Source organism: Kwoniella dejecticola, chromosome 10, assembly GCF_000512565.2.
Source record: "Kwoniella dejecticola CBS 10117 chromosome 10, complete sequence".
Taxonomy (NCBI): domain Eukaryota; kingdom Fungi; phylum Basidiomycota; class Tremellomycetes; order Tremellales; family Cryptococcaceae; genus Kwoniella; species Kwoniella dejecticola.
In genome coordinates this window covers 1,277,737-1,292,734 of record NC_089310.1, presented here as the reverse complement: position 1 = coordinate 1,292,734, position 14,998 = coordinate 1,277,737, and the positions used below count along the sequence as shown (strand labels likewise).

Below are 14,998 nucleotides of genomic sequence, written 5' to 3'. Positions count from 1 at the left end.
ACACAAGAAGCGAACAGAGGTATATGGCCAGTGGCCGGAATCCCTTATCAAAGGATCAGTGTGTATGTGATCGTTGGTGTCTTTTTGACCGTGGGTCCGTGTGTCTGTGTGTGTTGAATGAATAAACTATAGCATATTGTAAGGTTGTGGTTTGATCCTCGTCCATTTCATTTCATCTCCGATCACTTGAGTTCACTTCAGTCAATCAATATCGCAAGTCATAACCGCCTTTCTTGTCTATTGTGCTTGTTGAGCGACCAGCAATTCAGCATCTCCAAATCGCCAACAAGAAAAGCCAGATCCAGATCCAGGCGAGATGGCGTCGACTACCAAGGCGAAATTACTTTTCCTCACCTCGTAGGTCTTTCCCCATGGTCCTTTTTTCCAGAAGTAGACAGTTGAGTTGAATTGATGATGGTTCCCGCTCAGTCCCGAGGCAGGTCAAGCCAACGTACAACTGGGTACGATCGCCTCCATCCAGACACTTCACGGGGAAGATCTAGACATCTATCTCGGATCATTCGAACAGCTCCGAAAGAGATGTCCGGAGAACGTCACTTTCTTGCCTGTACAAGGGAAAGGGATGATTCAGCATTTCCTGGAGAAATACGATGATAGTAATATCAACAATGCCAAAGAGGGTGAGTCCGGTCCCTAGTATTCATTACCATGGCTGTAGTCGCTACCTCGCTATTGATGTATGGTTCGAAATGCCACTCGCAAGGCTCCGAGAATATATAACACTGTGGAGTCCGAGCTGACATCAGCTCACTTCCTTCACTTGCTTTTATCTGTGTTTGGTGAACGCTATAGGCACCTTGTATAAACATCTGACAACCCCAACGGGAATTTGGGGAGCCATCAGATTAGCATTCACGTTCACTACGATCATTCATTCGGAATCACCTGAAGAATACGTCTCGTATGCCAAAGACGTCGAAAGGCTCATCCTGGAATTAGAACCTGATTTCATCGTTTGCGATACGATTTTCGAATGTGGAAGAGACGCAATCAAGAAATTGGGCAGGAAATGTATTTATCTCTCGCCGAACACCTTCAAGGATTTGGCTGGACCTCAGCAGAAGACGGGAATTTTCAAGTGGCCTTGGTGAGCATTCAGTCATCCCCATTTATTCAGCTCTGTCATCATTAGCGATTTTCGTACACAAACACGATGACACTTCTTCACGATGAGCTGACGAGATATCATTGCCACACTCTGTCTTCGCGCAGCGCGGGCACTCGCTACCCTTACCCTCTTCCTTGGTATCTTTACCCTCTCAACGTCTTCGGGGTGATCTTCTTCGTCACCTGGCTATTGAAGTACGACAAGCGACATATCGAATTCAACAAAGTCCGAAATGCAGCGGGCTACGAAGATCGATTACCCATTTTCCAGAAGAAGGATCAGCTACGAAACACGTTCTTATGCGTATCGCACCCTGAAGTAGAGTATCCAGGTCGTATCCCAAGATGGTTAAAACTCTGTGGTCCGATCCTTTTACCTACACCATCTCTCGAGGAAACCGATCTCGAGCTGTATGAATGGGTGATGAAACGACCTACCATCTTGATAGTGCTAGGTACCCACTACAAGACTTCAAAAGAATTAGCCGAGAACATGTTGATCTCGCTCAAGATTGTTCTTGAAAAAAGAAGGGACATCCAGGTACTTTGGAAATTACAGAAATACGGTACATACGATTTGGAAGGATACGAGAGCGATACTCTCTCGGATGATCGAATCAAGATTGTCAGCTGGCTCAACTCTGACCCATTGGCTGTACTGAAGACTGGCAATGTTATTGCGTTTGTCAATCACGGAGGAAGTAATTCTTATCATGAGGGTTTAGCGTGAGTCATTCCTGTGTACTGTAACAGATCTTCCAATTACCGTTGTAATCTACCCGCTAATCAAGTATGTATGTATTGTACTGTATGTGGCGTAGGACTGGAACTCCACAAGTCCTCATGCCTGCTTGGGTGGACTGCTATGACTTTGCAGGCAGGGTGCAATGGCTCGGCAATGGTGTATGGGGTAACAAAGGCTATGCGTAAGTCCCTCGCTCGGATGCAATGGCCCTCTGATTCATAGACTCGCTAAATGCCCCCTTGGTGTTCTTGCATGCGTAGGCCTGATATCAACCAAGCGCAATTCACTAAATCTCTCTTCAAGGTGGTCGGTAAGACCCCCGAAGATGCTGAAGCGATTCAAATGAGAGATCGAGCTAAGGAATTGGCCAATATCGTTACTGAGAATGGGACGAAGCAAGGGAGCGTTGTTGCTGCCGAGCACATCTGGGATGAATTGCAGCTCGAGCTCGCCAAGAAAAAGTAGTTGAAAGACCGCGCGAAGAGAAAACGATACATCCAATCTGCCACTACATGCGTGCGGCTGGGTGGAGCACGTTTTCATTGAAGATCATAGTGACTCGACAAGATACTTGACCTGTAGTACAATACAAGCAATAGATGTGAATATAGACCAGAGACCAGGCGTACTGAAGCCTTCTGAATTGTATATAACCATGAGCCCATGCATAGGGGTATATGCGATCGCGATACAGCATGATATACGCAGTGTCACAGAGAGATGGAGTAATCATGTATGTCCGTCGACTTTATACGATCTCCCAATTCAGCCTCTTCCCCAGCCAGAACGGCACCACCTCCAACCCCTCAATTTCCTCGCTCTTGAACGTATTCCTCACTATTCCTTTATCCTCATCCGTGATTCTCCTCATTCTGAGCTCATCGCCCTCTTTCACAGGTACTCCATAAAAGTTTCGTCCATTATCACTGACGAAACCCTGCAGCTTGTCCAGCGCGCCAAAACTCTCCAGCAAAGTCGCTACCAGCGGAATGAGAATCGGGGAAGTGTATACGCCCGCTGCACAAGCTGAGACTGCAGCGCCTATTTCCGAATGTGTGAGATTAGGTATTTTAGAAGCTAAGGGATGGGGTGCCGAGTCTGATCCCAAGAAGAATTTGGGATTCCCGGATAAGATAGCTTCTTGTAGGGCTTTCCGATCTTTGGGCTCCTTTGCGAGGGGTTTACAGAAATGATGTGGTTGAGGAGCGACCTCGTCGATGGTCAAATACAAGTGGTGTGCGGTGATGGAGCATCCGACGTTGGAGGACAAGGAGGAGACGGTCTCGATGGCGGAGGAGGTCGTAGCGTGTTCCAAGACTATTCGGAGTTTGGGGAAATCGAGGGCGAGTTTACGGAGGTGGGTTAGGAAATGTACTTCGGCATTGAGGATTGAGATGTTCTGATCATATCCGAGATTCGCAGGATTAAGTAATAGATTAAGACCAAATCAGCGTTGAGCCTTGGTCGGGATGGGATCTGAGGTTGCTGAGGATGTTTTGCGATGTACAATTAATGGATGGTGTGGGAGGTGATGATGATCAGGATGAGCATAGGCATGATAGGTAATTGATGACTCACCTTCTCTGGATCACTTGGTACTTCCCCGTGCAGGTTCAGGACCATACCTTCTTCCTCCATAGCCTTGAAAACGGGGTAATAGACACCGTAGTCCTCGATACCGGAGTTAGAGTTCGTCGTCACTCCACGGGGGTATGATTTAACACCTGAGCAAGATGATTGAGACAGCTAAGCAGCGGTTCGGGAAGGGTTTGCACTATGAAATCGCCCACACCCACACCCACACCCAGACTTGCTTTCACATCATAAGAATGGTCTGTCTTCAGCCCCGTCCCCATTTCCGTCCCCTGCACGTACACCTACTCGCTGAGCTCCGACGAAGAGTCGATAGAAATTACTCACCACTGATTCCTGCCTTAGCAGCCTTCCTGATCTCCTCAGGAGTGACATCAGGATGCAAGTATAGGGTCATGAGCCATTGCACGGAGGGGTCAATTCGTTCTAATTCGGCTTTGTAGGAAAGAACCGCTTCGGTGGATGTGAGTGGAGGTACGAGGTTGGGCTGATGCAAACAGTGCGCGCTCAGCGCAAACTACCTTTACAACAACCTGGAGACCACTTGAGGGACGATGAAGCCTAACTCACCATGACATAAGCTGTTCTCACACCTCCCTTAGCCACTTGAGGAGTCACCAATTCGCACATCTTTCCTTGACGGACATGGACATGGAAGCTAAGAGTAGACAGACCACTATATCAGCTGGCTTGCGATAAAGCATGTGCAGTCGGACGAGGACTTACTCCGCTGGGGAAGGGATCGTGATCTCGTTCGACATTGTGACTAGCTGATCAATTTCCGATTTTAGGGTGATACCTATGCTTGATATGATATAGAAGATCAAGGTGAATATGCCGCCTGATGTCGGTTTCTTATCAGCCTTGGCCGACTTTTCGTCAGTTCAGGGTCAATCGAAATCAACGAGCGAAGTGGCGGTCGTCTCCGCTTCGCTTTGTACGCTCAGTGTATCGTTGTCTGCTTTCTCAGGCAACCAAGCGCGTACGCGACCCCCTGGAGCGCGGACTTTAGGATCTGATGAGGCCTGAGATGATGGCGGCAGCATCTGGGTACATTTCGCAACCTCATGGTCAGGCTACAAGCGAGTCTGTCGTCCCTTGTCATCTGTCGACCACCATGAAGGCGGAACGTCACTGCGCGCAGCACTGTATCATGCAACGTCCACCGATTGATTGGACGGTAGTCCCTTGGTAAAGACGCTAAGATTGATGGGAATCGAGCTCCTTCATGGAAGCCTTCAAGGAATATGAATTCGATAGCCTATGCATTTCCGGTTTACAACAGAACTATGCGCCAGCTTCACCACCACAAACCCATTTGCAGACTAGTAATCTTTCCTTTTCATACTTTTCATGAGATCTGCAATACCTCTCATCACGTCGACTGCACCTTGTCAACGCGCTGTCTTTTGTGCGATCTTATAAACAGGGGTATACACAGGTCGGGTCGGTCTGCCTATATACATCAATCACATCAGCTCATCTCCGAATAATTGGGGAGAATGTCGGATAAAACATGTCTTACCAGGATCAGGCGGCAAGGTGGCAGTACTCAAGCCCATTCTGATCTTCTTCGATTCTATCAGCCATTTCTCTTGATCTTTTCTGGATTTACGGAATTCTTTATACTGTTCTCTTTCATGTATAGGTACTTCATCTACATGTCTTAAAGTCAGTATCATCTCACTTTGAACCTCCGCCTTCAAGGTCAGACACCATTCGATGATTTTGTGTAAGAGATGGGTCTCTCGTCCGTACTCACCCACAGGCACACATCCTTCTGCATCGCAAGTCTCCTCTCGCCTGGGAACCCAGATGATCCTCCGGCCACCAGATGAGGAGTCGTACACTGCATTACCTTGCTCAAGATAGTTCACGAATATGTCGCCTACTGGCGATTGTGGCAATTCCCGAAAATGAGCCTGGGCGTGAGCGGAATGTGTTGTTAGTCCGATCGACTTTTCCGGAGACATGTTGTATGCCGAGCTAGGGATACTGTACAGTTGTTCTACTCACCTGCCGTTTATCTCCTTGCCAATGAGCATATAACCACGGGTAAGCACCCCTCAACTCCTCATATCCTCCACCAGCAGCACCAGCACTCCTAAATTCTCTCATGGGTTCTACACGTTCTTTCCATTCGTTATTCAGCTTAATGACGAATCTTTTCCACTTTATCTGCTGTCCTGCACCTCCAAAGGAAGTTGATAGATCTCTAAAAGTTGTTTTGGGGTATCCCTCCGATTGATACCAATTGACTTTACTCTCCGCAAACCATAATCCATACTGCTTAGGTTTCTTCCCCTGTATCAAAGTTATCGGACGCTCGACACCTTGTTCAGTCCATGACGGATACAGTGGCAACGTCGTAGCTTGTTTCGACAGAGTGTTGACCAACCCCAGCGACAGCTGTGGAGGTGCTTCCCCCGTTTTGGGTACAAGGGAATTAGGTAAAGTGAGTATTCCGGCGGCAGACGAGGATTTCGATTCCATGTTGTGAGCTAGACCGTCGAAACCTAGTATATTGATTGAAGGGTCTCTGACGACGAAGGAAGAGTAATTTGCTTCCTCTGATGAAGCATGAGTTGAAACGTCAAGTCAGCTGAGGCTCGTATTCACTTAGATACTGGAATCAACGCCGCTTTCGTATAGAGAGTAGAATGAGAGGGATGAACTCACCAATAGACCAATCATGCAGCATCAATCCCCCTTTGTCCCATGTGTCGAAACTGGTAAAATCAGGATACCCCATGATTCGTCTTTCGGTCTCCGGGCTATTCCGTATGAAAGTCATATGCCCTCGCATAAAGACGAACCGGGGTCCGTCATTGTTGGGTTGGAACGGCATCAAGATATCGAAGCGATCTTCATCTTCGATGATATCATACGGCACTGGGAGTTTGCACATCGTGAGCATATTAAGATGCAAAATGCAAGAGTCCATCGTGCCCTGAGCAGTTGGACGAACCAGCTTACATGTCTGTGAGAAGCTACCAGTGCCGATTGGGAGTCAATCAGTCAATCAGCCTAACCATGAAGGCATACTCTTTTTGCGTTCGTGACGAAGCGACAAGAGAACGATATTTGATGTGTGGCAAGGCACCTCACTCACTCTCCTAAGGTTGTGTCGAAGTCCACGAATCCCCAGTAAACGGTCTCCGGTCTGATATACTTCTCGAACACCCAGCCCCGAAGTATCGGATATAGCGACTGGGGATACTATTTCAAGCGATACATTATGCGTTCAGTCAGCGACGAAGGACGGAGCCTCGGGTACCCAGATGCTTCAGACTTTCTTGCCTCCTGAGATGTCTGTTTACTGGGAAGATGTCAAGTGAGAACTCACGATGATCTGACCATAAGACAACAAGTCCGCATGGAGTATCCGTTTCTGCTCTGAAGTACACCCTCCCCATTTCTTACAGAAATATTTCGAATGTAGACCCCAGACTAGTCATGCCCCACAAGGTACTTTTGACCTTCGTTTCGAATATCATAGCCCGTAAAATGACACTCACAAGTCTCCTCTGACATGCAAATGTGCTAAGAAGATCCATGTCAGCCACAGCTTGCCAATGCCAGGGGCGACCGGATCAAAAGCTTATGCGAAAGGCTGGATTGTATGTCGAGGCGGATTGGGTCATACACGTCCGAATTTTCGGCTCACCTTGATATTAGTCAGTCCTTTTGTCCATTTACTCAAATCTGAACATCCCCTTCGCTGGACGATCAGCAGATCCAACGCATGGGCATTCCGACCGACACTCTGCAGGAAATAAGGGAGAGTAGCGGGTCCTATAGTTGGTCCCTCATATATCCCAATCAAGGTTACAAGCGGTAATTTGTCGTGGAATGGGACTAGACTTTTCAACCTCGATTGAGGAGATAAGACGTATGTGTAGTACACAAGTGCGAGTACGCTGATCAGGAATATTGAAATTGTGTATTTTGCCGAACGTTTTTGCAGTTGTTGTTTGGCGTAAAACATTGTCATTCGACGTCCGCTAGCAAACCCCGCCTAAGCTGGAGCAGCACCCAGACCAGGGGGTTTTTGCTGGTGAGTTACGGGAAAAAATGATGAAGCTTGGCTGGTTATGTATGCGATATGCAAGCAAAATCTTTCACACACTTCGCTGCATACCTTAAACTTGGACATTGATTATTCCGAGCTGTATTTACCTTGACCGTTAGCGGGGTGATCGGCACGGAGGACACCGAAAAATGATCCGCGGGTGACATCTCAGAGACAGCCTTGAGACATTTTTTACCTGCGGCAAGTTAAAAATCTAGGAACTGGTGACACACCCGAAACTTCACTGCTTGTATTTTGTGAGCTGAAGTCCTGTGTCATAGAGTGCCGCACCAACATCGCAGGACGCATATCCAAAACAGATGAGGAGTGGTGGGGGGTGGGAGGCTCAAGATCTTTGCGGAGCTACTTGTCCGATCATGAATGTCTGTAACTCGTCTTTCTTTCCTTGTCGACCATGCTCTGACGATCACACGATTCTTTAGTAGAGATACCACCTCGTGGAACAAAGGCCTGACCAGCGAACGAAGGGTCGCCGGCGTAGCGCACCTCATATGTTCCCAGGTGTAGTGCATTGGTGTGACGGTCAACGGGTGCCAGCGTAAGCATGATCCGGCTGCAGTGAAGAACAGCTCTCATATTTGAGAAGGGCGGTTCGATATCAAACCCAAATAGCCGGCTGAGGGTAGCGAATGTACGAATGCTTCAAGTGCAAGTCTGTCTACTCCACTATACATTGCTCTCAAGGTCATGGAAAGTACAATGTTCTACGTGGTATGATGTGTGTATTCGTCCGCATGCTTGTCTTGTCTCCTTTCTTCCGAGACTCTCGCTCCGAATGTATGTGTATGTATTTTTGCTTTCGATGCAATGCTGCTAAATTGTATTGTACGTGAGGATGATCTGATATTTCTCTTCCTTCTTCCTCTGAAATGACCCAGGAAAGACTCATAAGGTCTTCCATGAATCGTTAAGCATCGGGCGTTTAGTTTCCACTGTTGTCCGCACAACTGAATGGACTACAAAGCGGTGCACAAGATCAGTCTTGCGGAAAGTTCTGGGAGCCGATCGGATATCGCCCGACTTACCTTCCAGAGTCTCCGCTGTTCAAGTTGTCGTTGATGACTACCACTGCGGCGTAGGTTCCCGCAATCATCAAGAAGGTACCGATGGCGAAGAAGATGATGTTCATAGCCATCATCAAATTCCATTTTCTCGAGCCTCTGTTAGGGGCTCTCCAGTTGTCCCACATCCACATGTAAGCTTCCATCAAGCTATTGAGGAGTGTTCGTCAGCATTCTTACAAGAAGACGTAAATATTAGAGTACTGGATGACCCACATGCAAATGAGGGTACCTAAGAGGGCACCGATCAAACTGAGAAGATCGTTGAAGAATGGGATAGCCTCGGCGATGATAAATCCGATACCGCAGGTGAAAGTCACGACGGAGCTGCGGCGAGCGACGATAAGCTTCCTGGAAGGGATCGCTGATTGATTGAATAGCTACACTCACAACCAGACAATGTAGTGGACAGGAGTGTTCTTTGACAAGTGTCGAGATTTCCTGAGAATTCTTACGAAAACTGAATGTGATTGGTCAGATTTACACTGCACTATCTGGAACGAGAGCAAGCTGACTTACCATATTTGGCGGCGGTGTGAGCGTACAGAGTACCACCGACGATCAAACCGGGAAGAGCAAGTCCGTAAGTGACCTTTTTGACGGTGAAACCAGCACTTCCAAGAGCCGGCGAGGCGATATATTGACCGACAAAGTGGTATGTCACGCAACCGACAATCTGTACCGACATCAAGCAATGTCAGCGCGATGATACGGGCATTTCTATCATGCGGCGTGATTACTCACAAGGTAAATCATGGTAATGATGGTCTGCGCAGCAACGACAGACTTGGAGTATTGAGCGGGATCTTTCATCTCTCCAACGATGTTGAAGAAATTAGGTGTACCAGCGTAGGCGAAGACAACGATTGAGATGGCGTTGATAGCGTCAACAAAGCTCGGGGTAGCAGCGACTTGAGTGATGATCTCGAAGTCTCCAGGAGGGGCGAGGGATGGTCGATCGGTAAGTCCAGCGGCGATCATGAGTGTCACGACAGCTGAAAGGATACTGATAAGACCGACCCAGCCCAACCATGAGATTCGACCGAGAGTCTGGATAGAAGCGAAGACAGCCACGATGATGGCACCGACGACTACCCAGACTACAGTGCATGCAGCGTGCTCGGTCATGGTGTTGAAGGCTACCGATATCGACAAGAAAGATGCACCGGCAATAGCGACGACTTCGAGCCAGAACGCGAAACCGATGATTTCTCGACCCCAAGGACCGAACATGATATGAGCGGCACTGCGTACCGAATCAGCTTGGATACGACTTGAGCGCAGGATGCGACTTACTCAGCAACGGTGTAGACTTCTGGGTGGTTGAGCTTGAAGTAACCAACGACCAGATCGGACCAGGTGATAATGATGGCGAGGACAACGATGACGATGACACCCGGAACGAAACCCAAAGTATCCAAGACGGCAGGCTGTCGCGGTCATGGACAACGTCGGTCAGCGCAGGCCTGCTAGTCAACGCATCGTACACTTACAAGACCTAGTACACCAAGACCAATCTGAGTTTTGAGCTCCAAGACGGATGCTCGTACCCTATTTGACCAAGAAAACCCCTAAATCAGCCCCCTAAATCTTCTAAAAGACGCATATCGGCGCATGGGCACTTGATACGGGTCAGCTGGCTGTGTGACTTACCAACCAAGGTTTCGGTAATTGGGACCATCTTCGTCTATGGTTCCCCATACTGCATCGTGGATCTTCCCATCCTGTGGAGGTGGTTGAGGGTTCTCAATATCCACAGGATGGGTGATTTCGGTCTGACCAGCAGTCAGTTTGTCGGATTTTCTGTCGTTAAGGTGGATCGATTGACTGGTGGATGACGATTCTTCTATATCTCTGGAATTGTTGAATTGCGACATAACTTTTTCCAATTGTCGTGTCCAGGTATTTTTAACAAAACTCGTATACTTATGAAGTGATCAAAGATGAATTCCCACTGCAAATGATGAGGAATGTGGGGAATAAGATTGGAAACCGTCAAACTCTTATAAAGAAGGAATCGAGTATCCCTTGCGTGGGCTTTTCTTTCTGCTTGGAGGGCAGGATAGCTGAACGAATCGTCAGTGAGCCAATGAGTGACGGTATCGCTTTCGAGTCGGTCTGATATGTCCGGTATGAAGTGGAGAGGTGAGGTAAGGTGAAAGAGAAGAGAAGAGAGAAGGTATTAGATGGATGAAAAGGTTAAAAATGGAGTCTCCAATACGGCACTGCCGACAAATACAGCCCAAAGAAAGAGCGAGTGAAGTTTTCATGATGTTTACGATGATTCAGCCCGAGAAGAGGGAGAAAAGATGTAAGACACGCGGTCATTTACGTTGCTTAAGCGAGGTTTCATCTAGCTCACTGCGTTATAAACGAGGCTGAGCACCCCTGCCCCGCACGTGATCCTGCTACCGTGAGATGCATGTCAATCCGGGGTATCTGATCATCCTACTCCATGCCTCGCCTCGCCTCGCTCAGGCATCTTGCTGATCGGCAGTCCATGTCGAAGGATGTGATGCTGCGATCATTCTCAAAGGGAGACTGACCAGACCGCTGGATCAAATGTGATCGACCATCAAAATTTTCAACTGTTTTAGCGTCATTAAAACGTGGAATGACTAGATCCGCTTCGGAGGTATACCAGTCACGTGACTACAAACAGCTGTACCCGCTTTCAGGTGCCGCTTATTCCCTTCTGACACCTGCGGCAATGCCGCATTTAGTGACATCGGTTTAATAGCTCATACCATACATATCAGCGCTACAAAGTATTTAACCCAATAGCAGAGGACATCCTGAGACTTGGCAAGCCGAATTTTCCCTTCAGGCCAAGTGATTTGACCGATAGATCTGTGAGGAACCCGCGACCATGTCACCTCTGTCCGGATGCCAATAGCCGACTTGGGCTCGCGGAAGTATCATGACAGACGTAGCTTGGCAAATCGCTTGTCAAACACGGGGTCAAGCAATGGAGTTAGTCAGCATATAGCGGGGAGGATGAGTCTTTTGTCCGAGCTGTGCGTGGGAGGGGTCTCTACTCTCCAACAGCTCTGGTGTTCTCTCGTCCTTTTGTCATATCTGGTCAAAGTTCTATGCTGGTTGTGTCAACAACTCGGTGATCAAACGATCATACGATCATACGATGATTGGTCGTCGCCGGAAGATCTACACAATGTCATGCTAGTTCTATCATTACCTCAGCTTCCGCATTACCGTATTGCGAGATTGGCGCACGATCATACTTGCAGGACGGACCACCATAAGCCTGACACTTCCTTCGGCGCCCAGGGCTGAGGTCCAGAAAAATCCACATGCAATCTGTAAAGCGGAGAAGATACACCTATTTCATAGAGTCCCTCCTCTTTGAGGTGCACATCCTCCGGCCGAACTTGAAGCCATGCCTGCCAGCAATGGCAGGTTTAACGGACGTCGAATAACATCGAAGGGAACTTCGGTGGCTACGGGATCGTTTGCCAGCTGCATGCTTGAGGAAGCACTTTCGACTCGATCTTACGAAGCCATCATTCGACTCAATCATTCCTCATTCATCAAAGTCCGGCGTAGCGGACGGATGGACATGCACGTGGTAGATTTAAACCTTTTCGGGGAAGTCCGAGGTGGGGGATGGTGTGATAAGGTAGATAAAACGCAATGTGACGCCATATAACTCAACAATGCAGCTAAGGATAAGCGCAGTACAACGCACTGACAGATATATCGACTCGATGTAGAGATTCAGATTCAGACTGCATGCACAAGTGAGCGAACAGTGATTATAATCTGATATTTCTTCCGAAGACAAAAAAGATCTGACATTCCTCGCTATTAACGTCAAAGAGGACCACCTGTCATTCGGCATCGCTCATCAAGATGTCACCAGCACCGATATTACCTGAAAGCCTGGACTTGTCACATCACTTGGCGAAGCGCATTCGGACTTTGCAGCCGAGTGCGATGAAGGCTTTGGGTGCGTTGGTGGGGAACCGAAAATTGTTGACGCTTGGGGGTGGTACGTAGCACTAACATCACCCGGGGGGATCGGGCTGATGGTGTGACCGTATAATGATTCACAGGGACACCTCATCGTGGGTCGCATTTCATGATATCACCAGCCGTAAATTGCTGACAGTTCTCGATGTACAGCTTCTCTCTTCCCTATGTCTCATGCTACCTTCACTTTGCCCAAATTATCCACCTTAAATGGGGATGTGCAAGATTGGCAAATTGGTCAAGCCGTCACAGAGGAAATCCACTTGAAGAAGACTGGACCGGGTACAGAAGCCGACGAAGGTGGCATACTAGACCTGAACGATATCCTTCAATATGGCTTGAGTAACGGGTATCCCGAACTCATTCGACAATTAGAGGAATTGAATGAGCTGCTGCATGGCAAGACGATATCAGATCAAAGTATATATATCTCTTTGGGTAATACCGACGGAGTCTCCAAGGTGTTCCAGCTTCTTGTAGAGCCAGTAAATCGTCGCTCCCCTCCTATCGACTTGCCCACAGCTTGACTAACGCTGTCTGTAGGATGTAGATACCGTTTTGACCGAAGAATACTCCTTTGCGTCATCGCTCAACTCCGCGCTGAGTAAAGGCGCAAAGTTGTACCCCATCAAAGTTGACGGACAAGGACTGGTCCCTGCCGATCTAGAAAAGGTGTTGAGCACATGGGACGAGAGAACGCAAGGAAGAAAACCTAATCTGCTATATACCATTCCGTGTGGACAGGTGAATTTACTTTTCGCTTGAGAAAGGCTAACAGCGGTTCAGAACCCTACCGGGACCACTCAACCACAAGAACGGTATGATGAGATCTACCGGATTTGCCAAGAGCACGATGTGATCATGTGAGTTAGCTGCTTTACATGCTTTCTGAAGGAAGATGAATTTTGCTTATACGCTTTGTGACGTTAGCATGGAGGATGACCCTTACTACCGTGAGCTTCATTATGTGTCGGCCCGAGTCATGCATGGCAGATCGGTATTGATTTATCTTATTACCACACTCAGCGTTGCAATTTGCGGAATACGAACCGGATCAGCAAAAACGAGAGACCCAATTAAAGGAAGCTCGAGCAAAATTACCACCTGCCCCTGAAAATGCTGTAGAAGACGATGCCCAGGCTGTGGCGAAGGTATTCAACGATTACGCGGGCGTCAAATCGTATTTGTCTCGGGATGTAGATGGAAGGGTCATTAGAATTGATACATTCAGTAAAGTTTTCGGACCAGGTGTCAGACTTGTGCGTGCTCCCAAATTTCCAGCTTAGCTCCCTAGTGGGAGCGAACTCTGATTACAATCGAGTGTAGGGATGGATCACTGCCAATTCCACTTTCATTGAAAGGATCCTCAGAATTGGAGGTAAGTCGGAGATATACAACCTGCAAAATTGAGATGTGAAGTCAGATAGATGCTGATCCTGTGCTGCTTTGTCTCGCAGAGACGACTACCCAAGTACCAAATGGTCTCAGTCAATCTGTCCTCGCATCCTACCTCTCGGATAAGCACTGGGGTATCGGAGGATTCATACGATGGACGTGGGGTGAGCGAAAACTTCTGATTTTCCAAAATTACGAGATGTTATCACGAGCCCTAACATTTGTACGTAGGCGTCCGACTGGAATACCAGCTCAAGCGGGATTACTTCCTTGACAAGCTAAACGAATACGTCCCCAAAGACTTAGTGACCACCGTGCCGTGTGGTGCGGGGATGTTCCAGTGGCTTCGAGTGGAGGTAGCCTCCCATCCAAGATATCGAAAGACAGTCATCGGTAATTCTGCAGATGCAGCTGTCAATCTGGCATTAGACACAGTAGGACAAGAGCCAGAAGTACCACCTGGACTGGAGTTGAAGCAAAGTGCGAAGGAGGAACAGAGATACACGACGAACACGGGAGAGTTGATGGACGAGCTTTGGAATCATCTGATCGAAAATGGACAAGTCGTGTTATTGCCTGCAAAAGTATTCCACACGGAAACACCGGGTATAGACTCGTCGGATAGGTTGAACTTCTTCAGAGCTACTGTGAGTGTCCGCCTTGCTGATTCCCGTGAGAACATGGGCTGATGATTTGTATTTCAGTTTGCTGGAGATCTAGAAAACATAGATGCTGCTTTGAAAGCATTCGGAGACTCTATCAAGGTGAGTCACAAGAATTCTCTTGAGGCCTTGTTGATAGCTCACTGATTGAGCTCGATAGGATTGGTTCGCAAAAGGTTAATTCATATATCCTGGCAAATATTTTGGATGCTTCGGTACACCTATGTCGACGGAGGACATGGACTAAATGATAATCCGCTTGCGGAGAGCTCGCAAGTAAAAATGCATGTACCGTCTCACGTTTTGGGTGGAATGTTGTACATTGGGGTTG

General features: G+C 47.9%; 5 protein-coding genes across 5 annotated transcripts; 2 read left to right on the top strand and 3 right to left on the bottom strand.

Annotated features, from left to right (window-relative positions):
* Positions 1-316: 316 nt before the first annotated feature.
* On the top strand, positions 317-2,338 carry I303_108017 (uncharacterized protein; the record flags this gene model as incomplete). The annotated part of the gene is made up of 6 exons (XM_018411268.1): positions 317-357; positions 430-641; positions 814-1,108; positions 1,234-1,854; positions 1,950-2,054; positions 2,134-2,338. 6 exons carry the CDS (start codon positions 317-319, stop codon positions 2,336-2,338), a joined length of 1,479 nt encoding a protein of 492 aa, XP_018259936.1.
* A 283-nt stretch (positions 2,339-2,621) lies between these two features.
* Positions 2,622-4,227, bottom strand: I303_108016 (dihydroorotase, homodimeric type; the record flags this gene model as incomplete). Its single annotated transcript, XM_018411267.1, has 5 exons — positions 2,622-3,272; positions 3,452-3,597; positions 3,794-3,953; positions 4,037-4,124; positions 4,193-4,227. 5 exons carry the CDS (start codon positions 4,225-4,227, stop codon positions 2,622-2,624), a joined length of 1,080 nt encoding a protein of 359 aa, XP_018259935.1.
* A 708-nt stretch (positions 4,228-4,935) lies between these two features.
* Positions 4,936-7,454, bottom strand: I303_108015 (uncharacterized protein; the record flags this gene model as incomplete). The annotated part of the gene is made up of 9 exons (XM_018411266.1): positions 4,936-5,123; positions 5,229-5,388; positions 5,483-6,036; positions 6,146-6,358; positions 6,443-6,456; positions 6,579-6,685; positions 6,813-6,916; positions 6,985-7,009; positions 7,134-7,454. The coding sequence occupies 9 exons, from the start codon at positions 7,452-7,454 to the stop codon at positions 4,936-4,938; spliced, it is 1,686 nt and encodes a 561-aa protein (XP_018259934.1).
* A 1,027-nt stretch (positions 7,455-8,481) lies between these two features.
* I303_108014 (uncharacterized protein) lies at positions 8,482-10,497 on the bottom strand (the record flags this gene model as incomplete). The annotated part of the gene is made up of 9 exons (XM_018411265.1): positions 8,482-8,515; positions 8,585-8,770; positions 8,837-8,947; positions 9,011-9,080; positions 9,140-9,296; positions 9,365-9,866; positions 9,917-10,050; positions 10,114-10,171; positions 10,274-10,497. 9 exons carry the CDS (start codon positions 10,495-10,497, stop codon positions 8,482-8,484), a joined length of 1,476 nt encoding a protein of 491 aa, XP_018259933.1.
* Positions 10,498-12,490: 1,993 nt separating this feature from the next.
* On the top strand, positions 12,491-14,848 carry I303_108013 (uncharacterized protein; the record flags this gene model as incomplete). The annotated part of the gene is made up of 12 exons (XM_065969738.1): positions 12,491-12,629; positions 12,694-12,705; positions 12,764-13,095; positions 13,154-13,354; positions 13,397-13,473; positions 13,541-13,563; positions 13,637-13,869; positions 13,937-13,988; positions 14,068-14,169; positions 14,237-14,652; positions 14,710-14,769; positions 14,828-14,848. The coding sequence occupies 12 exons, from the start codon at positions 12,491-12,493 to the stop codon at positions 14,846-14,848; spliced, it is 1,668 nt and encodes a 555-aa protein (XP_065825810.1).
* Between the last annotated feature and the right edge of the window lie 150 nt (positions 14,849-14,998).